This window comes from Drosophila rhopaloa, unplaced genomic scaffold, assembly GCF_018152115.1.
Source record: "Drosophila rhopaloa isolate 14029-0021.01 unplaced genomic scaffold, ASM1815211v1 contig_178, whole genome shotgun sequence".
NCBI lineage: Eukaryota > Metazoa > Arthropoda > Insecta > Diptera > Drosophilidae > Drosophila > Drosophila rhopaloa.
The window spans coordinates 4742104-4763471 of record NW_025335059.1 but is presented as its reverse complement, the minus strand read 5'-3'; the positions used below and the strand labels follow the sequence as shown (position 1 = coordinate 4763471).

The 21368-nt window shown below is 43.9% G+C and overlaps 7 protein-coding genes across 10 annotated transcripts; 3 read left to right on the top strand and 4 right to left on the bottom strand.

Moving 5' to 3' along the window:
• Nucleotides 1-162: 162 nt before the first annotated feature.
• LOC108046377 lies at nucleotides 163-1623 on the top strand. The gene is made up of 3 exons (XM_017126028.2): nucleotides 163-446; nucleotides 504-1053; nucleotides 1118-1623. Exons 1-3 carry the CDS (start codon nucleotides 253-255, stop codon nucleotides 1442-1444), a joined length of 1071 nt encoding a protein of 356 aa, XP_016981517.1. The 5' UTR covers nucleotides 163-252; the 3' UTR covers nucleotides 1445-1623.
• LOC108046378 lies at nucleotides 1562-1981 on the bottom strand. The gene is made up of 2 exons (XM_017126029.2): nucleotides 1749-1981; nucleotides 1562-1691 (listed from the first exon to the last, which is right to left on the bottom strand). Exons 1-2 carry the CDS (start codon nucleotides 1896-1898, stop codon nucleotides 1638-1640), a joined length of 204 nt encoding a protein of 67 aa, XP_016981518.1. The 5' UTR covers nucleotides 1899-1981; the 3' UTR covers nucleotides 1562-1637.
• Nucleotides 1982-2515: 534 nt separating this feature from the next.
• On the top strand, nucleotides 2516-14208 carry LOC108046350 (fatty-acid amide hydrolase 2). 2 transcript variants are annotated; one of them, XM_017125991.2, is made up of 5 exons: nucleotides 2516-2836; nucleotides 2902-2956; nucleotides 7626-7806; nucleotides 11793-11840; nucleotides 12311-14208. In XM_017125991.2, coding segments are annotated over exons 1-5 (1659 nt in total). In that variant the 5' UTR covers nucleotides 2516-2835; the 3' UTR covers nucleotides 13685-14208. The 2 variants fall into 2 exon arrangements, with proteins under 2 accessions (XP_016981480.1, XP_016981481.1); XM_017125992.1 differs by lacking the exons at nucleotides 2516-2836; nucleotides 7626-7806 and having other exon boundaries at nucleotides 2938-2956.
• On the bottom strand, nucleotides 2974-6492 carry LOC108046352 (succinate--hydroxymethylglutarate CoA-transferase). Its single transcript, XM_017125993.2, has 2 exons — nucleotides 3218-6492; nucleotides 2974-3169 (listed from the first exon to the last, which is right to left on the bottom strand). Exon 1 carries the CDS (start codon nucleotides 5423-5425, stop codon nucleotides 4103-4105), a length of 1323 nt encoding a protein of 440 aa, XP_016981482.2. The 5' UTR covers nucleotides 5426-6492; the 3' UTR covers nucleotides 2974-3169; nucleotides 3218-4102.
• Nucleotides 14209-16505: 2297 nt separating the features above from the next.
• LOC108046359 (transcription factor A, mitochondrial) lies at nucleotides 16506-18445 on the bottom strand. 3 transcript variants are annotated; one of them, XM_017126006.1, is made up of 3 exons: nucleotides 18227-18443; nucleotides 17567-18163; nucleotides 16506-16875 (listed from the first exon to the last, which is right to left on the bottom strand). In XM_017126006.1, the coding sequence occupies exons 1-3, from the start codon at nucleotides 18292-18294 to the stop codon at nucleotides 16749-16751; spliced, it is 792 nt and encodes a 263-aa protein (XP_016981495.1). In that variant the 5' UTR covers nucleotides 18295-18443; the 3' UTR covers nucleotides 16506-16748. The 3 variants fall into 3 exon arrangements, with proteins under 3 accessions (XP_016981495.1, XP_016981496.1, XP_016981494.1); XM_017126007.1 differs by having other exon boundaries at nucleotides 17567-18145; XM_017126005.1 differs by having other exon boundaries at nucleotides 17567-18445.
• A 47-nt stretch (nucleotides 18446-18492) lies between these two features.
• On the top strand, nucleotides 18493-19609 carry LOC108046360 (esterase CG5412). Its single transcript, XM_017126009.2, has 2 exons — nucleotides 18493-19046; nucleotides 19106-19609. The coding sequence occupies exons 1-2, from the start codon at nucleotides 18599-18601 to the stop codon at nucleotides 19495-19497; spliced, it is 840 nt and encodes a 279-aa protein (XP_016981498.1). The 5' UTR covers nucleotides 18493-18598; the 3' UTR covers nucleotides 19498-19609.
• Nucleotides 19610-19679: 70 nt separating this feature from the next.
• Nucleotides 19680-21239, bottom strand: LOC108046361 (elongin-B). Its single transcript, XM_017126010.2, has 4 exons — nucleotides 20852-21239; nucleotides 20553-20646; nucleotides 20344-20488; nucleotides 19680-20235 (listed from the first exon to the last, which is right to left on the bottom strand). The coding sequence occupies exons 1-4, from the start codon at nucleotides 20852-20854 to the stop codon at nucleotides 20121-20123; spliced, it is 357 nt and encodes a 118-aa protein (XP_016981499.1). The 5' UTR covers nucleotides 20855-21239; the 3' UTR covers nucleotides 19680-20120.
• Nucleotides 21240-21368: the final 129 nt, after the last annotated feature.

The window sequence follows — 21368 nt, the reverse complement described above, 5'->3', positions numbered from 1 at the left end:
GCTAAAAAACCTTAAAAATTTGTAATATACTGGTTAATCAATAAATAACCATACAAATATGATGCCTAAGATAAGAAGTTTGAAATAGGCTCATACACATATTTTAAATTCGAATATATCGATAACCATCAGGCTCGACGATAGGTGGCGGTGTGGCAACACCCTAACGCAGCCAACTTCACGCGAGACGCAGCGAAAACAAAACCAGAAATAATTGAGGGAATCCAAATAAAAAGCGATTAAAAGAGGACCATGAACGTAGACCTGCGATCCTATTCGCGCCACTGGCTCACGGAGTTCATCGAGCAGTATCAGGAGGAGGAGTGCCTGTGGCAGCCGAAGCACAACGACTACAGCAACCACGCAGCGAGAAACAAGTCCTACGACCGCCTGGTGGAGAAGCTTAAAGAAGTGGAGCCCAATCCGGACAGGGCAATGGTGGTTAGGTGGGTCCTTGCTCAGAAGTTCCTTAATATCCCGTAACACCAATTTACACCCGACAGGAAAATCAACTCCCTACGCTCCGCTTTTCGGAGGGAATTCCGCAAAACGACCAGCAAAAACGACTACGAAACGCGTTTGTGGTACTACGATAAGCTGCTCTTCATCGCCGATCACAAGCCCAAACGCCACGAGCTGGGAACGAAACCCAAACGGGAACTGCAAATAAGCTTCGACGACGAGGAGTCCATGGAGTTCGAGGACGAATCACATCACACAGGCACCCAGTCGCAGCACATGGATTCCATACTGCCCACATCCTCGGACGAAGTGGAGGAGGCGGCGGCCACTGCCAGCAATGTTGTAGTAAGCAGCCAGGGCGCTACCTTGAGCACGATTTCGGTGACGCCCGCGGATTGCGTGGCCCTGGTAAAGAGCGAGGAGCATCAGGCAGCCGAGGCGGCGGCAGCAGCTCAAGCGCACCATCAGCACCAACTAGTGGCCCATGCTGCGGCCCAGACGTCAATAGCGGCAGCGGCGGCTCAGGGTCATGCCGTGAAGGTCCTAGAGATCACCTCCCTGGACTCCAACTCCCAGCGAGAGATACAACAGGTGGGTAACTTCAGTAATCCCAGAAAAATAAAGAAGTTACCTTTGAGCATCCAATTCCCAACAGGCGGTCAATTCACTGGAGCATCACCAGCAGCAGCTCCATTTGCAGCAAGCCAATGGACACAACCAGGGCGTGCCCACCATCCAGATAGGGCGCGATCACTACCAGCCTTTGTTTGGCAATGCCGGCACCACTGCCTATACCACCACTGCAGCTCCGAGCACTTCGCATCGACACGACGATGAGTACGATGCTATTGGCGTGAATGTGGCTAGCAAGCTGCGCTCCATTAATCCCACACAGCGGATCGTGGCCGAGAAGCTGATCAGCGATGTTCTGTTCAATGCCCAGCTGGATAACCTCACCGTGAACTCGGCCCTAACGCAGTAATCTCCCTCGCCCCTAGCATTAGTTTATGTAGTCTCTGTATTTGTCACTCCATTCTGTCTGTGTCCCATTTTACAGTCTGGCCAGCATTTGTTGCCCGGCCAGCAACTGAATGTACCATACCGTTTGTATGTAGTTTTAATTATACTATACAATAAATAGATTGTATGTCTTAAGCTCATTACAGGTGCCATTGTCATTCCGCCGGGGTTCCTCCGCCCGTAAGCTTGTTCCACATGAACTTGCCAAACTAAAGAAGAGAAACTGCTGTCTTGAAAGGATCACATAAGGATTGAGATTAACGTACCGTCACCGGCGGCATGTCGATCTGTTCCGCCTCTGTGACCAGTTTCCGGTTGTTCTGCATGTAACTCCAGCCTAGATGGATCCCCACCAGACTGGGGATCATCACGATGGCCACCAGGTTGCGCGACACAAAAGAGGGCTGCTTGGACATCTCTATAAAGTGCGTAAAACGAAATTATTATTATTTAACAGGCTATCAAAAACAATATGGATGATGTGACCGAATTGGGAAAAGCGCTTAATCTTGTGTACTGAAAATACTACATTTAAAATGGGGCGCCAAACCGCCCCCTTCGTTTGAATTAAGTTTTTATCTCTACGAGCTTAGTTCAAAGTCCAAATCTTTGGGAGACAATAATGGGAAACTGAAGGGCTTTTAATTCTTTGTCTGGGACTTACAGATTCGTCTTGTTTGAGCGGATAAGCATCTGTCATTAGCTCGTTGCGGTTGCTGGCTTTGATAACAAATGTGGTGGAGGTGGTTAGAATAGATCAATGACATGACAATGTGGGGTATGGTAGTTTAATGGAGTATATTAGTTAAGCTAAATTTAAAAAATATTTATTCTGGTTGAGTAAGTAAAAAATAAAAATATAACATGAAAATAATTAATTTACACTTGAAAGATTAGGGTGCAAAATTAAAATTAAAAACTATAAGTGAATAACTAAAAATATAAATTATTTTTGAGCGGATCTGGTCACACTAACCCCCTCCCTCTATGTCTAACAACATAACTGTGAATTGCCGGCCCACTGTGTCTCCAATCCAACTTGTATTTTTCCTATATTCCCAACCCATTAAGTGCGAAATCCACACCCGGATCGGAAGGGGGCGGGGGATTACTTTGGGGCTAAACTGGAGGCTAAGACTCGGATGCGGTCTATGCACTTTGCGCACACAACAACACTACAAAGGCAAACAATCTGTTATTGACGCCGACGTTGACGTCGACGTCGCCGTCGCATTGTTGTTATTTCTGTTTTGGACATCACCTGCAATTTCGAATTTAGTTTTAGTTTTAGTTTTGGGTTCTTGGCGAACGGACGCGCCTCAAAATATTATATATTTTTGGTTGAACTGTGCGAGTGAGTTTTCCCTCCCATTGTTTTGCCACCTGCCTTCAATCCTCATCCTCTCCTCCTTTTGGCAGTGCTAAAATCAATATTGGCCGTGGCCCGTTTGCACCTGGAAGAGCTGTTTTCCAGGTAAGCCAATTCGCGAGTGACCTTGTCCTCATCCTCACCCTCCTAGTCGAGTCTTGTCCTGCTGCGATACTTCTCTGCCTGCTGGAACACACACAGAAACGACAGCCAACCGGCCAAGTTAAGGATCAGGGCCAAAATCAGGCCATAGAAGGCCACGATTATTACCTTCTGTCGCCGCGTTCGCTGGCGCCAGGGGATGTGACGACTGCCGAACTGTGGGGATCTAAGAATCAGAGGATCAGCGTCCAGAAAATTGCTTACCGGCATCCCGCTGAAACAGGATTGGGGTTTTTGGTTAACAACAAAGACGATGTCTACTGATTTCAATCATTTTATTGTATCCCTGCGGAGGGTATTTACAATAATGGTCAGATGTTGAGATAGTATTCATATATTATAATTAATGATCAGCATTGCTAGACACGTTGATATACATATGTAGACATTAGAGACCTGCCATAGTTAATCAAAAGTTTGAACTTCAGAACTCACAGGATTATTGACCCGTATACTCATCTTTTACGACGACGTAAATTTAAATAAAAAAACAATCGTTGTGAAAAACAGGCAAGGATTTTTAAAAATGTAGACATATTATTTTCCTAAATACTATGTTTAAATTTTTTACTAAGAAATCATTTTTCTATATTGTTTTGCTTATTTATAGCTTGTACTCTAGCTGAGTACAAATCAGTATCTTTCAAAACACTGCTAAATTCAACATTAGGGAGGGTTCGATGTTTACGACACAGAACTGATTGTGCGGAAAGTAATCTTTGGCCTTTTCCACTAGTCTTCTGACCCGACATACTATTCAAAAGTCTTAACACATTTCTAGCAAAGCAAATTATTTTGAAATATTGCTAATGATTTTCTCATTAACTTCTGATCTTTTAGAAATTCATATTCAACCCGAAGCTTTGAATGTGCTTTGCAGAATATTTATATATTTGGCATATATTTTTGAATATGAATATTTTCGGTACACTTTTTTTGTATTTAATCATTTTTATCTTAATCTAAAGATCTTTTTTAATTGTAAATGCTTATTTTTTAAAAAAAACATTTGGTCATACAATTCTGAGAGTGAGCTGTGATACATATTTTTATATATTTTTTTTTGACTCCATGCAAAACCTAGTCGGCTTACTGAATAATATTATCCTTCTTCAGCTCGGCCAGCTCTTCCTGCCCATAGCCCAATAGTTCACCCAGCACTTCATCCGTATGCTGTCCCAAAATAGGAGGAGCTGTTCGGGCATCGTTCCGCGCTTCGCTAAAGACCACGGGAGGACCTACTACCTTGACGGATCCATCTTTGGGATGCGACAGGGTTTTGACCAGGCCAATGGCCTGAACGTGTTCGTCCTCGAAAACTTCGGGAATAGAGTTCACAGGTCCCACGGGAAAGGAGGCGCCCTCAAACAGCTTCATCCAGTTGCGGGAGGTGTTCTCAGCTAGCATTGCCTCCAAGATCTTGATCAGCTCATCACGATGCTTGACTCGATCTTTGTTGGCTTGGAACTTCGGATCCCGAGGCAACTCCTCCACTTTCAAGCGGCGACACAGGTCCGAAAACTGCTCATCACTGCCGGTGCCCAGTGTGAGATAGCCATCCTTCGTCTTAAAGCTCTGATAAGGAACTATGCTCGAGTGGGCAGTGCCTAATCTCCCGGCTTCGACTCCTGAATTCAAATAGTTGCTGCCCACGTTGAGCAACAGGGAGCAGCAGGTGGACAGCAGGTCCACTTCGATCTTCTGGCCACGCTGAGTGCGCGTCCTTTGATAGAGAGCTGCCAAAATAGCTCCATGGGCATAGAGCCCGGTGGACATGTCCGTCACGGCCACGCCCACCTTGCTGGGCGGTCCATCCCGCTCGCCGGTGATGTGCATCAGTCCGCCCACGGATGAGGCAATCACATCGTAGCCGGGTCGCTTTGCATACGGTCCCACAGAACCGTAGCCCGTCATAGAACAATAGATGAGCTTGGGATTCACCTTGCGCAACTGCTCGTAGCCCAAACCGTAGCGATCCAAGGTACCGGGCACATAGTTCTCCACCAGCACATCGCTAATCTCGGCCAGCCGATGAAGGAGCCGTGTGCCGCGCTTAATGTCGATGCAGATGCTCCGCTTATTGCGATTGGGGGCCAGAAAATAGGCGGCATCTTTGCTGTTCTCCAGGAAGGGAGGCCCCCATTTCCTGGCCTCGTCGCCAAAGTGCGGACGTTCGACCTTGATGACCTCCGCCCCGAGATCCGCCAGAACCATGGTGCAGTAGGGGCCGGCGATGATGCGCGATAAGTCCAAAATCCGGATACCATGCAGCGGGTGTCGCTCATCCACATCGTTGGCATTGTTATCAGGGCTTTTGTTTTTATTGCCAGCGGCTGCAAAGTTTCTCAAGCTCTGTCGGCAAACTCCGTAATTAACAAATCCCCGACCGAGCCGCAAATTCTGTGACAACATGTTACTTTTTTTTGTTGTTGCTTGTGGGTCAACTAATCTGACGGCTGTGCTTGTGTGGAAAGTTTTGCGGCCCAACTTGATCCGCGTTCACTTTTATCGTCACTAAATGTGGCCCTCCATCCAAAAGCCGCCAGAAGCTCCACGTCTTATCTCTTTTGAGGTTCTCTTAAAGAGCTCAAAGAGTGGGAGCTTTTTAACTATCTTAACTCTGAGATATACAGTACTTTGGACCCCCTAAAATAAACTCTCTTTTTTCACGAATCACCTTGGGGAGTTTCCACCTAGAATAGAATGTCTCGAATCCTTTCGGATTCATGTGGCGATGTGGGGAATCGCCAGTGCTGACCACAAGATAATGTGAGGCTAGTCAACCCAGATGCCATATCATTAAGTACAGATCGAGACAAGCTATTATTGTACTGACTTGTTTTGTTCTGTACTCCGATTATATCACTTTGCTGACATCTTGGATAGCGTGATCTTGGCCTAAACGATCGGGCTGAGAGGCAGCTGAAAGGCATTTAAACTAACTAAGACAGGCATTTTGTTTTTCTTGAAAATTGACCAACTAAGAGCCCAATGTGAGGCAATTATTCCCTAATGACCAGCACAATTATAAAGTAATTTGAATGTCGGGGCTGGATGATAACATACGCCTGAATGCTCACCATAAGTGTCAGACGGATCAGTGATCTGTAAATACTAAGTTTAGTGATCTTAATTGATGGATACAACTGGTTCATCCACGCGCCGGCGATCAATTAATATTTATGCACAGAAAAAGTATATTCACAGATCCTTAGTCTGAAATAAGAATGATAATAAATGAACTGACAAAAACTTAACCCCTAATAACAAATGCTTAATCATAATTAAAGTAGCTACAATAGCAAGATAGTATTTATCCCCTCTTCATTTATTTTGTTCTGTTTGATATACATAATTGTATACAAAATAGTGTTATTATCTTAATTCCCTATCAGTTAAAGTTCATTTGAATTTTTACACCCCATTGCCACGAAATAATTTTCTCTTGTGTATAATTCTAGCTAATTTTAGATTACACATACCAATCTCAATACAACAACTAACCTGTTACCAAGGTTTAAAAATAAGTTCAAGGTTCTAGTTCCTTGGAAGTGTTTTTCAAGCGGTGGCTTTTCCCCCGGAAACCTCGCCTCGTGGAATCAATATTTATTTTCTGAATGACGCTGTAGTTTCTGTGTGCGATTATCTCAGGTTCAGTTGGTCAGCATACATAGCTTTAACTGCCCGATACGATCCAAAGCTGTAGCCATATAGCCCACATATAACCGCCGATGTGGGCAATTAACGATAGAAGTCCTCCCTTTATTCGCGGCGGTAAACAAGGCGATAGCCTGTTAATCACTGGGGATCAAGAGATCAGGCCTTGTAATTGTCGATCTGTGGCATGACGCACTTGCTCGCATTGTGGTCATTTCCTTTCGGCCAAATGGGAATCACAATGATTGTAATGCGGGGAGGGCCTTAAGAGAGCTTGAGAGTGCGAGCTTGGAGCACCTCGAACTTGTGAGAGATCGGAGAGTCGGGCTTTAAATACTCTGCGGCATGTTGGGCCAGCGTTTATTTACTCAGCTCGCCTCGTTCGCGTCGGTTCGGCTCGTGCATCCGTCAGATATATATAGATACAGAAACTGAAAGCGATACCGATTCGGATCCAGATGCAGATGCAGATGAAGATTGAGAAGATACAGATGGACGGTGTTTTTTGAGTGCAACAGTGCAACAAAATGAAAGCCGGCCAAAGGCTGCGCATGCGTCGGCAGCGCCCCAACTTGAGTGTTTCGCGAGTGCATCCCGCAGATAGCCAATAAGTAGTTGCCAATGCAGCCAAGAAAGCCACTCGACTATTAGCCAACTGACCAAAAGGCATCTCTCGCATCTGAGCTGTGTTCGTAGTCGTCGTCGTCAAGCTCTCGGTACCCAAAAAAATTGTGCAAGCCAAAAAGTCGATTGCAGTCGTCAGCTGCGGATTGCCGATTGCGGATTGCACAATCCTGGCAACCTGTTGCTTGGCTGCTGTGCAGTTGTGTTGTTTACGGTGCAGAATTTCGACGTGGGGCGTATCCGTGCGATACGCAGAGAAGAGATCCATTTTCACCCATCAAGTGGAGTGTGTAGAGAAAACCGTCAAAATTGCTGTGCTACTCTGTTCCAGGATCCTGGGGTACATCATGCGCCGCTTCCTGCGCTCGGCCATGATCGTCTTCAGCTGGTTCGTGGTCCCCTACAGCCGCTACACCAACATCAAGGTGCTGCGGCGCAAACTGCCGCCCATCCGGAGCCACCTGCTCGAGATTCCCGCCGTCGACCTGGCCAAGCTGATTCGCACCAGAAAGGTGAGTAAATGGGCAGCACCCTCACTGTAACATATGGACAAAAAGAAAATATGTATTCCCAGCCCAGTTCTCCATGTTCCGAATTGGGTCACTTACGCAAAGAAACCTGGTAAATGGGCTGGCCGAAATCTTGCCAAATCAATGGAAAGATTGTTGCCACAGTAGCTGTTTCTGTTGCCACATTTATTAGATAGTTCGTGTGCAAAGCTGCCCATTACTATTGATTGCAGACATCTCCAACTCCGGAGTCGTAAAAAAAACAGAAACTTTGACGCCAGTTCGCCAGAAAGTAAAAACGTATAAATCTTAAAGACCTAAGTTTTCATTTTTTCACTGTAAAAAACGCGGAGCACTGGCCCCTAACATTTCAATTAGACAAGCAAGCCATTAAGAAGGTCGAGGGGAAAGACTATGGGTAAATACCATTACAAGTGTTTGAAATTGCTATAAACAGAAATGAAGAACCATATCAGGGTGAAGTTCAAAGTCGAAACTATTTAAGACTCTGACGATTTTTGGATTTGGTAACATTAACTAAAATTTCGATGATATTAGATTTTTTTTTAATCATAAACATTGCTATTAAGGGCTTACTGAATTAAAAGCGTAATAAAAGGTTAGTGTTTTTAGGCCTTAATTAGGTTACAATTGCTTCACATTAATGTACATTTTAGGCATAACCAGAAATAACGAAACTTTTTGGGGTTAATAAGCATAGTTCAAAGTTCACAACATTTACAATTTATCAGCCAAAAGATGACGAAAAAAAAAACCAACTTTGAAGATTTGGTTATTAATTGAGGTAGAATATTTATTATTTTGCGTTGTCATTGTTAGGTTTCCAAAACAATTCCTACAGCAAAATTTGCCGACGTCTTATGGAAACTTTTAATCATATTCCAGTTTTTAATACGTCTGTTCGACATAACGACTCTAGCCAGATGAAATCGAAATCAATTTGGGTTTTTTTTTTACCCATTTCTACTGTCGTCACAAGCACTTAAGGCAATTGGCCCGAAACGGAGGGATATAGACACAAGGCATTGAAGAAACCAGCTGGTTAGTCATCTAAAGTATCAACCGAGCACTTTTATGATGCGAGCAGAAATTTCGCAAAACATTATCCACACAAGCCCATCACGGCGGCCTAGACGTCTGACTCTCGGCCTCTTTTATCGGAGCTTAATCGCAAAGTGTATCCATATCCATTTTATATTCACATCCAAATCCACATTAAAGTCCGTGAGATACAAACTGGGCTCAGATTTGGGCTGCTGTTGCCATCAATTACATGCCACATGAGTCTTTGTGTCTGCGTCTCTTTGTGCATATGTATCCACGGGATGTGCAAGATTTCGGTGTTCGTTGGTCCACGTCGTGTGAGGTCACCACTTGAGAGACCTTATCGCGCCACCACCCGCCCTCCAGTTACCATATATACTCCATAGCTGCCTTTGTTTAATCGCATTTGCTGCATGCACTTGGGTAGTTGAGTTTTTAGTGCACGTCCGTCTGAAGTACAAAAGTTTTATTATTAATTTTTTTAGTAGCGCTTTTTAACTGCTTTTGTCTTCTTTCGGCCAGACACACTCATACATATGGTGCGTATGACTGCTAAATATTATTATTTTAATTATGCATTTTTATATGTTTTTTCCCCTCTTAATTGCCGGCTGTTTCATTGTCATAGGTTAAGCATTGCTTCACGGCGAGCCAAGCGTAATGATTTTGTAATTGGCATTATATCAGAACCCGCCTCTTGTTGATCAGCTGGCATATTAAATAATAATCGCGGTCCTAACGACCACAAACTGCGTTTAAGAAAGTGATATTGCTAATTGCCTGAGTCAGTTGTCTTTAAATTGCTTTTATTAAATAATAATCGCAGTCTTAACAACCAGAAACTAAGTTTAAGAAAGCGATGTTGCTAATTGCCTTTGACCGCTGTCTTTCAATTGGATTAAGTCTTTGTTTTTGAGTGAAAAATAAGTGGAAGGTCTTAAAAATAATTCGGTGGGTTATAGACCGGTACTAGATAGATGAGCAAACTAAAACCTGCTCATGTGAAATTTGTTCGTACTTGAATCGCATAATTCGTGTTTCGTTTTCGTTGGTTTGTTTTGCTCTGCCTCGACTCTACTCTTTTTAGCACGTACTTCATATACACCATATATCCGAGCATATATACTCGGCCAAACTGTGTCTGTGTGTCGCGATTTCTTTATGCTATGTGCTCCAAGCCTCTCTGTGCCACAAGATCTTTTCCACTTTGTAAACACATCGAACGCTGGATGGTATCGGAGTCGTAAGCTTTTCGGTCGCTGATTTCGTATGCCCCTCAAAGCCCTCAAATCCCCATTATCCGTTGCATGTTGTCTTGCACTGTGTTTACCTGGTCGGAACCCCCCTTTTGCTGTCACTGATTTATTATTACACTGGAAGTCATTGAAAAAGACAAGTAGCCTTAATTTTAACTATACTAGTACATAAGTACGAATGAGTTTTATATACGTTGGTGCATCATCTGTGCGTTGCATATGCCTGCATTAAGGTGCAGTAAAGCAACTTATGTCTCAATCCAGAGGCAATTTGCCAGTGTAAAGTCACTGAAGTGCAAACTAAATGGAAGGTCTTCTGCCTCCGATTACCAAGATTAAGTCTAAAATCAAGTTCAGAGGTTAGTCTCGATTGCCACTTGTGGTTCGGTATTCGGTAACGGAAAATGGTTAAAATGGTTTCGTTGAATTGATACCTAAATGCACCCAAGTTTGATTTCGTATTGCTTTTTACAAAATGACTGTTTGATTGATATGTGCTTCCCCCATTAATTAACTAATCAGATCTTTTTGTTATCACTGCCTTTGACAACCGAGTGAGAATGTGATTAATTATAATATCAGATACAGTTTGCGAGGCTTAGTTCCGACTCAAAATATTGTTTATAGGCGACTTTAATTATTGCGTTTCTCGGTATATTTATAGACTGCTAATTGTATGGGTGATATGTGACTCATAAGAGATCTATTTGATAACTACGTGTTTTGATCTATTGATCGCTTTATTATTGGCGATTATTCAAATAAGTTTGTTTTATTGTGTTCCTTGTATATTATTTTTTTTGTATTATATTATTTTGCTTGGCAGCCTATTTGGTTTTACTGCTGGAAATTCTTTCTTTGTGCCTTAATTGTGACACATGAATATGGAAAGCAATTAATTGATCAAAACGTGCTATAGCTTTTGGATCAGCTATTTCTTCCGTTTTTATAATCCATCAAACCATTGTTTTTTTGATTTTGTTTTTATTCACCCATTCAAGTGATAACTTGTTTGCTAGTTTTCATTCCTACTTTACTTTGTTCAACCATTCAAGTTACTAAATAATCATAAACCAAAATACACTTATTATGATCTCTGTTTATTTGTTAGCATATTTTGTATTTCCTTAATAAATAAGTATTTGATTGCTACATTGTTTATTATCCAATCTATAAATAACTTCTGAACAGATTCTGTATTGAAAATCGACGCGGAAATTAACCCGAAGTCTCTTGATTGATATCTCAATCGATTCATGAAACTGGCTTATGTATTTAAGTATTCTTTGACCTGTTCATAAATGAATCAACTTCAAGAGAAGCTCACTTTGAACCGGGGTCTGAGGAGTTCTGTACCCCCCATTCATTCAAATTACTCATACGTCATGGGGCCGCTGATAGTCGATCGAAAGTGCATGCTTCGTAAATTGAACGTCACGAATGCAAGTTGTGTTTCAGTTCGCCGCTAACTTTGTCTTTTTATTGATTTTAATTTAACACAAATTGCCTTTGCTGTGGCACTGGCCGCGGCTCAATAGACTCTGAATTGATTGCTGGGAATGAGAATGGTTATGGGTATGGGAATCGGAATCCGGGTGGAATGTAAGCGAGTAGGAATGCAGGGAAAAGAGCGGAAATACTTAAACATTCTTTACTTTTCACTTGCAGATTAAAAGCGAAGAGGTCGTGGAAGCCTATATCGAACGATGTCGACAGGTTAGTAACTTAATTTGCACATAATACTACTCACAATCTAAATCAAATTAGTTTATTCATTTCAATTATAATTAACTAATTTAATTGGCACCTATAACTAACTTTATTATATAATTCCTACAAAGTGTTCAATTCTCCTGAAACGTTTACCCCTAATGGTTTGGCCCTTAGAGTTCAACGATTGTGACATATTCTCACCTATTAGTAGCAAAATAATAATATATTATTCATTTTAAGTGAATGATTATATTAAAGACGGCATTCTGAAGTATATTTTGTAATTAAAATTGAAATGTTGTAAGTAAATGATACTTTAATAAGTTAATGTGTAACCAAGCTGATAATTAAATATGATACAAATATAATAATTTTCATTTATGCATAATAATGAGAAATGGGAATAAAAATGTTGAGAGTAATTTGTATAGTGAACCTTACTAAACAGGCGATTTTTATTGAAATTCTTGCAGGTGAATCCCCTGATAAATGCCATCGTTCAGGATCGTTTCGAGGAGGCGCTGGAGGAGGCCCGCGAGATAGACAACGTGATAGCCATGGGCATCAACAGCGTGGACTCGATGGAGGAGCTCACGCCACTGCTGGGCATTCCGGTGACCGTCAAGGAGAGCATCGCCGTTAAGGGGATGACCAACCAGGCCGGTCGTGTCTTCAAGACTCCGCAGATTGCCAAGTCGGATGCGCCCGTGGTGGAGCAGATAAAGCGCTCCGGCGGCATCATCCTGCTGGTGTCCAACACACCGGAGTTGTGCCTGCTCTGGGAGACATACAACAATGTCACGGGTCAGACGAAGAATCCGTACGATCTGAAACGCACGCCGGGCGGATCCTCGGGTGGCGAGGCGGCCCTCCTGGCCAGCGGTGCCTCCCTGCTGGGCCTCACCTCGGACATAGGTGGCTCCTCACGCCTGCCGGCCATGTTCAGTGGCATTTGGGGCCACAAGCCCACGCCGTATGCGGTATCCTTCCGGGGTCATCATCCGACGAGTGACTTCCCCAAGTGGGGCGACTTCTTCACCATCGCCCCGATGACTCGCTACGCCAAGGATCTGCCGCTGCTGCTCAAGTGCATGAGCGATCCCACGGGTCCCAAGCTGACGCTGGACAGGGCGATCAGTGTAAACGGGATCCGGTTCTTCTTCATGGACAATGATGGACCGTCGGGCATGATGCGACCGCTCAGCAGGGATCTGCATGCGGCCATTAACCGCGTGGCCACCGACTTCAATGCCAAGCGGGTGAATATCCGCAAGATGAAGTGGTCGTTGGATATTTCGCTGTCGGCAATGCTGACCATGAAGAACATCGAGACCATCTACCACAAGACGGAGGAGGGCGAGCAGCCCAAGACCGTGTGCAAGGAGACGGTCAAGTACTTCTTTGGCTGCTCGGACAGCATCCTGCCGTCGGTGATCTTCGGCCACCTGCAGAACTTCATGAAGATCATACCGAACTCGCGCCACAAGCATTTGGCCAGCATCATCGAGGCGCTCAAGACTGAATTCAAGGAGATGCTGGGCAACGACGGCGTCTTCCTCTACCCGACCTTCCCCAACACGGCGCACCAGCACTACCAGATCTACCACAAGCTGCTGGAGCCGATGTACATGGCCATCTTCAATACGCTTGGCCTGCCGGTGACCAACTGCATGATCGGCTTGGATCGGCGCAACCTGCCCATGGGTATCCAGGTGGTGGCCAATCCGGGCCAGGATCACCTCTGCCTGGCGGTGGCGCGTGAAATGGAGCGCCGCTACGGCGGATGGGTACGTCCTCCGTCCGAGGACAGCCACAGCAGCAATGGGAGCAGCAAGCAGCGTGGCTAGGAAGCTTTAGCTGGAAGATCGGCCTTAATCCTGTGCGTGATTCACTTGAACTTTGTTTTGTTTTTAGCTAATTGTACACTGTCGAGCAGTTAGGGAATTTCAGAGAGACTTCAAACGGATTTAGACTAATCCCTGTTATCAGCCGCAACTGGTTGAATGGTAGAAAGGAATCCCTAGAGCAACCTCTTTATTTTATCAGCATTATATTCGACCACACATCACACCACAAAACATTCGGGACCCTTAAAATTAATAATCCCTCTCGCTTCATTACCCATTGTATTAAATTATTGTCAAAAACTTCTCTGAGTTTGAAATTCGTATTCGTATTTGTATTATCTTTACCTATATGTAAATATTCGTCTAGCATCTAAGTGTTAGGTTTATGTCGCGTCCGGCAAAGATCGATAAATATATCCAGTATGTGTATGTACATTTTGTAGCGTCTCGTTAAAACAACTTTACAACTTTACGACTTTTGCAAAGAACCAAATTCGTTGAATAAATACGTAACAGAAAAAATATTAACCGAAATTTTCACTTCTGTGGCGCAACTGCCTCCGAAAAGCAGTTGGCCTCCACTTGCTGCCGTCGAGGGAGGTCCGAGTCCGAATCCACGAGCGCTTTGAAATTGGGCTCACCTGAGCAACGGACCCGAAGACAAAATAAAACAAGTATTAGACGGCTACTAGAGACAATACACGCTCGGATACATGTACCACTTAATAAATGGTTCCACTTCGTTGCCCCGGCATAGAGAATCTTACTACAGTCTAGCCCATTTTTGAGAAAATTTTCAACTTACCTAAACTTAATAGGGGCTGAGCTTGATATAGTTTAAATACTAAAATACAAAGCCCTACAAATCTATTTCATTGCTAAACCTCAATAGATCTATTTCGAAAATTAGTCGACTATTTTTACAAGTAGAGTTTTTCTCTAAAAGTAAGCAGTATGTTTTTCAAATTTGAAAGTTCAAATAGAAATTACCTACGACTATTTAATTTGCTTAGTAATGAAATACTGCATATTAATGACTAGCTTATACCATCTATCAGATGAGAGTTGCTCTTATAGAATTTCGAATGTAGTAGTCACTGACTAACTAACTTAGAAGTTCCGTCGACTGGGAAATCGCTAATCTAATAGCCTTAATCGTGCGCATGCGCAGCCGTTTCCCAGCTGCCAGTTAAGTGTCTAATGCATTTTTGTCATTCGAAATGCCGAATTTTGTGCACTGTTTATTGGCCTGGCTAAGGCGAATTTAGAGTTGGATTTGGTGTTCGCTAGTTGTTTGTTATTTTTCTATTGCAAAAATATATTTTCGTGTGCGTGTGTAAGTGGTTAGTTTTCGGCTTTTGGAGTAGCCCAAGGTTGCGCCAATATGGCTTGCGCAATTCCGCTGCTGGCGGTGGCGGCCCGAACGTGGTATTTGGCCAGAAAACTCGGAGGTAACTCAGATTCTTGCCCAAGAATGTGGCGGTCGTTGGCGTTTCAAAGAGCTCTGTCCAATGCCAGGCGAAAAAAGTTGGCGGGGTGATCAGACTGCAGTGCCCCGAATTTAGGTGAAAACATTTTCAATTGTCTAGAGCGGAAAACCTATGCGGCGTGACAAAAACTATGGAAATCTCGTGTCATGATTCGACTACCTGTCAGGGAATCACTGGAAGGCAAAGCCGCTCTCTCCACAGCGGCAGCTATCTTCTCCCGCTGGAAGGCTGTTTACCTGAGACACCTGCGCACTCCAGAGAGCCGAAACTGTTTCGAAATCGAGCTAAACTGGAGTGAGAGGCGTTGGAAGACGATACGAGCAAAAAAGAGATACGGGTTTAGAAAGAATATACATATGTATGTGCATAATTGTGTACAAAGGTACATATAACTTTAACTTTACAAAGTATATTCTTAAGATTTAGTGATAAATATAGAAGATATAGCAGACAAATAAAATTATTTTTTATTTGTAACTGAATACGTTAATTTACCAGAATTTTTTAAGAATATTAAAATGGATTTAACAACTTTTTCCATACAAGAGACACTTCCAAAAAAATTAGTAAATAATTTATAAGCTAGGAAAATCTTAATACAAAGGAATAGTCGTTGTAGATAAAAAAGTACTTTAATCTGCTTTGTATCCAAAACAAACATTTTGAACATTATAGGGGCCACAAATGTGTGTACATATATAATCCGTCCCTGATTAAACACTCGAACGGTTATCAATTGTTGCTGCCTGCCTTGTTCCGAATTCCCCGACCTCAGCATTAAGTCGGATCAGAGAGATATACATACATAGAGAGGGAGAGCGGAAATATAGTTCCAGTCGTCGGCATTCCAGCCTGACCAGACCAGACAAGCCGTATTCCGGCTTTGGAACTGTGCGTTCACTTGGAAATTGAACCGAGAAGCGAGCGGTTGTGTCCGTCTCCTAGCCAAGGCCTTGCCGTAGTTCCAGTCAAAGTTTGACTGTACCAATTATAACCTTTGTAATCTGCTCATTTGAGGTGACAAATCTAACGCATATTTGTTTACCGTGATCTAAGCAGAGAGATTAAAACTGTGTCGATTACCGTGTTAAATCAACTAGAAATCCAGTGTGATATTAACCCCGTAAGACTCAGACACGTGTTGCCAAAGATCCCATTCTTTGGTCAGCACGCTTTGAAACGTATAGTTGCTGATGCCACGTGTTTGCCCCATACGCAACGTGTTGGCTGAAGCACACATAAAAATTTCAAAGGTTATATGTACTAAATTTAAAACTGGCTGCGAAGAAACACAAGCTCTTGTTCTTTCATTAGTTAAAACATGTACAGCATTTTGTCAAAAACTCTGTATTTAATGCTGAAACTATTTACATAGTTCAGAAAAATTACTAAATGTACCATTCGTAAAACTAACAGCAGGAACAAAGAATTCTAAGTTAAACTTATGCGGGCTAGCATTTAATTTTTAATGCCTTAACCCTAACAATTTTCGATGAAAGAAGAAAAACGAATAAACAGAATGAAGTGTGATCTATGAAATTTGTGATGGCGGAAGGCGGGTCAAGCAGCTAGCACTATTTCTCTTTGGCGGCCTGCGTTTTGCGAGTTTTTGGCTCTGGCGGGTCGATCAGATTGCCGTGACGCACCACGTCGATGTGGCCAAGACGGATCATTTTCTCCTCCCAAACAGTAATCGCTTTTCTACAAACATAAAAATATATTAAGGTTATAAATGACAATGTCTCGTAGAACGGTTAGAAAAATGTATATGTGAGGGCACAAATTAAGATCTGGAAAGGCATTCTTAACGACAACTAACTTATTAATCTCTATATTGCATTATGAAATCCGTTTTTTTCATTTCCAAATTTTACAACTTGGAAGTTTTTCCGCGCTAATTATCTTGCCTCTTGAAAAAAATATGAAAGAAAATCACGTGTACTTTGTAGGAAAAATTTAAGAAGTATACTTAAAGGGTGTTAAACGCAAATATTTTTAAAGATTTCAAGAAAAACTCCATCCAAAGAGTTACTTATTTTAAAATCTTATCTTAATGTATACCTTAAACGTCTTTTTTTTAAAATAGAATATATAAAGTCTTTAAAGCATTAATTATTACATGTTGCAAAACCTTGATTTTAAGTTTATAAAGCAGTGATTTATGTTACATATTTCAGAATGCGATAATATCCAAGTCTTTCTAGTTCTCCATTGAGCTTGTTTCAGTAAGATCAAGCTATAGTAATTTTTTTTGTAACTGATAAAGGATTTCTAGAAAAGTATTCATAATTTAATTTCAGAAACATTCGACTGCCAAGCAGCTCTTTGGCGATAACTCGATAAAAGAAAAACAAATCGCCCTTACAAAACATGTCCCACAACATGTACTCACTTGTATAACTCCATCTCCTTGCGCGACTCCTGCATATAGACCTCCTTCTCGGAGTCGGGAAGGCGGGTCCACTTGGCCGTGGTCTTTTGGTGCCATTCGCGGTAGGTTTGCTTGGGATCTTGCGGGGTATTGGTGCGCTCGCTGGCGATGAAACGCAGGAAGGCGGAAGCCGGCTTCTTGGGCCGCCCGAGTTCCTTGACGCGCTTGCGCAGCTGTCGCCGCTCCTTGGCGTCCACGACGTCCTGCTTGAGCTGCTTGATCTCCGCTCGCTGTTCGTCCGTGAGGGTTGCATCGTACTTGGTGCGCTGCTCCATGTAGATCTGCTGGTCCTTCTTGAACGCGGCCTGCAGGCGATCCTTCAACTGGACATCAGCGTCAGACCAGTCCTTGGATAACTGACGCACAACCTCGATGGTGGTGATCTTGGGATTGGCGGCTACCAGCTTGGGCCGCTGCTCGCGCATGAAACGGAAGTAGGGGGTCAGCGGTTTCTTGGGACGCGGTGGCAGGCCCACCTGCTCCTCCAGCGTTTTCGACTGGACCACTGGACTGTTACTGATGCTGGCGGCGGCTAGGGGCCTAGGGGGTGTGAGGGGTCTGTGGTCGGTGTCATTGGCACGAGATGGATCACTGGGTGGCCAATCTTTGGCTACAACTTGCCTGACTTTGTTGATCAGCGAGCCGATGAGGCCGCCTCGCGAGGACAGCAGCGTGGTGGTGTAGATCATGCTCCTGCTGGTGATCCTGCTTCTTTATATAGTAAGTTTTTCTGGTCCAAAGATTCAAGTTGTCGAGTAGTACAGCATGGGAACTTGTTGCATTTACGGCAAATAAGTTTTACGTAAAAAATGCGGCATTCTTTGCCAAAAGTTGCCACCTGGTTCGTTTATTTACCTTTGAGCTGCCAGATAGTCTTGGGCATTTGTTATCGATTGTTGACCATCTCTATTAAGCCCATAACCTTGTTTATTATTTTTATTTGTTTCCTGAGCTAAAACATTAGATAAAATTGTTTAAAACACCTTCGACAAAATGACTAACAATGATGCGCTGGCGGAGACAGCCGGATCCAGTCGAGCTGGCGGCAGCAAACAGCAGCCTAAGCTAGAAATCACCGAGAAAGTGCGTGTCCTTTGTCTGCACGGCTACCGCCAGAATGGAGATGCCTTCAAAAACAAGCTGGGATCCTTCCGGAAGTTCGCCTCCAAGTATGCGGAGTTTGTGTTTATTACGGCGCCGCAAGTGGCTGCTGCTTTAGAGTCGTCAGCGGAACCTGTACCGGAGCAGAGGAGCTGGTGGGCAAATAAGGACGATGGATCCTTTAAGGGAACGAACAAAGGTGGACCTGCCTTTGGCTTCCAGGAGAGCCTGCGATGCGTGGAAGAGGCGTGGAGCACGCAGGGCCCATTCCAAGGACTCCTGGGTTTCTCACAGGGCGCATGTTTCGTGGGAATAATATGTGGCCTTGCCAAAAAGAAGTGTAGGCCTTAAAATATCAGAAAATAAGATGTTTAGTATACCAACACCTATTTTCCACAGTGACCTCCATCCGCCCGGAGTTTGCAGTGCTTTCCTCGGGCTTCTTATCCGGCAGTCTAGTGCACATGAGCGCCTACGAGGAGGCTATCAGCATACCCACTCTGCACATATACGGTCAGACGGACGAAATTATACCCAAGGATATGAGCGAATCCCTGGCCGCGCATTTCAAGAACGCTGAGGTGCTGGAGCACAGTGGTGGCCACTACTTTCCGGCCACGGCGCAGCAGAAGCAGACGTTCATCAACTTTTTCCAAGACCGGTTGCAGGAGTTTCTGGAGCACCAGGAGCTGCAGCAGAGCGGCAATGCCTCCTTTGTGGACAGCGGAGCGGAGGATGACAACGATGCCGAGGTGGCCGCCATGACGGCCGAACTGGACGAGAGTGATTAGCTAAAGCACAGGGGTTTTTTCGTTCGTTTTTAATAATAATTAAATCTTATTATTACAAAAATAATGATTTGATTATAAATTATAATATAATTAGATCCCAATATTGTTTAAATATTCACTCTGCTTACGAAGGATCAAGCGGATGGGGTATTGAAATTGCTGCACGTTCGCTCAGTTCGCACTTTTACTTTTTATGACTTTGTGTATTTTCTCAACAAATTCGTATAAATTCCATTAAAAAGAAACAAACAAGTGGGGGTAGGGTGTAAAGTTAAAGCCGAATATTATAAATCCCATTCCAAAGTACAATTTTGTTTTGGAACTTTAGTGAATTGTTCCTTGCAATATAAACAACGAAAAATGCATATTTAGCTATTGGGACTGCGGCTGCAGTTGTTGCTTTTTTGACCAGGCAGGGAGGTTGGAAATCGCAGACAGATCTCCCTCTTTCATCCGGGTTTTCGTACATTTCGTTTGCGGGGGACAAGCGAGCGACAGAAGTTTAGGGTCTCTGGATTTAGCGGATTTAGTTTGTCTCGTTTGCTGCTGCTGTTGCTTTTGTTGATGTGTTTGCTGCTGTTAGTTGTTCTCGTAGGGGTGATTGACTGACTGACTGCTGCTTTTTATGCAACCTGCTCCTGTCCGTTTGAGGCCTCTTGGTTTTTCATCACTTCGGGTAAGTCTGGTGGTGCCGAGTAGGGTGTCATGTCCAGTGTCTCAAAATCGCCCACCTCGTTCCTATAAAAAGAAGGCAAAGAAGTTGCTGTAAGTCTGTAAGCGGAACACGTGCCGCTCGCCCGCCTTGTCCCCTAGATAACCCGCAACCGGCTTATCAGCGACTCTCACCTGAATGTCAAACCCAGCTGCGCCGGAGCCTGCGCCTTGGCCGTGGACACCGTCACGCCGTAGTCCTGCAACGTGCTTTCGTCCTCCATGACGTCGTTGTCCTGATTGTATAACCGCTGATCCACGGGCTGTACTTTCAGTATACCTAAGCGGAGTATTCAATCATGGAGTTACTTAATAATGCCCTATAAATAGAAAACAACACTCACCCTCAATCATTCGCTTCAGCTCGGCCACCGTTGTGTTCTCCTTGGCGTCCGTGAAGATGGTGGTCTTCTGCCGCCTGATCATAAGGAACACGTCCTGAAATAAAGAGGGAGAAGTGTTTGAGGGTTTCTGTTCGTTTCGGTCAAAGTTCAGCGGTGGTTTTTTAATGTGTCATGCCTGCCGCCCACGCAGTAAACACATAGGCTGCCTACATTTGCCTTGGGTATGTAGAGATCTCTGGCATAAAAACCTTAGACGCACTGCATCCTAGCTGCCCATCGGCTGGTGGTGAACCACTTACCATGTTGCGGAGTTTGTGGAGCTGGCGCTACGGCGGCTAATTGAATGCGGCTCAACCAGGTGGCGATGGCAAGCAGTGTCGAATTGGGAGCTTGCGGCGTGGGCGGCACTTCCTTTGGCGGTCGCGGGCGTTCGTTTCGATCGGCTGGAATTTTCCTACTTCGCTTGCACCACCGCTGCTGGGCGCTTCTTTTTTTCCTGTGCCGCTTCTCCGGGGTTGGGGGCGGCGCGAGTGGGCGTGGCGTGCGGTTCGCGGTACAGTGTGTGTTTGTGTTTGTGCAACAGCTTCCTCGGTTGCCCCGCACTTGTAGGTTTTCGTAGTTTTACGATTTTTTCTGGCCTTTTTCCCTTTGCTGCTGCTTTCTCAACCAATTAGAGCTGTCAAACCATCGATGGCACTATCGATAGTATCGATATTTGAGGTCCAGCCACCACCAGAAAGTTACTCGCGTTAATATCGGAACAACTATACATTCTATTTATAATTCTTTATTTATGCTTTGTTATTTAAATATCCT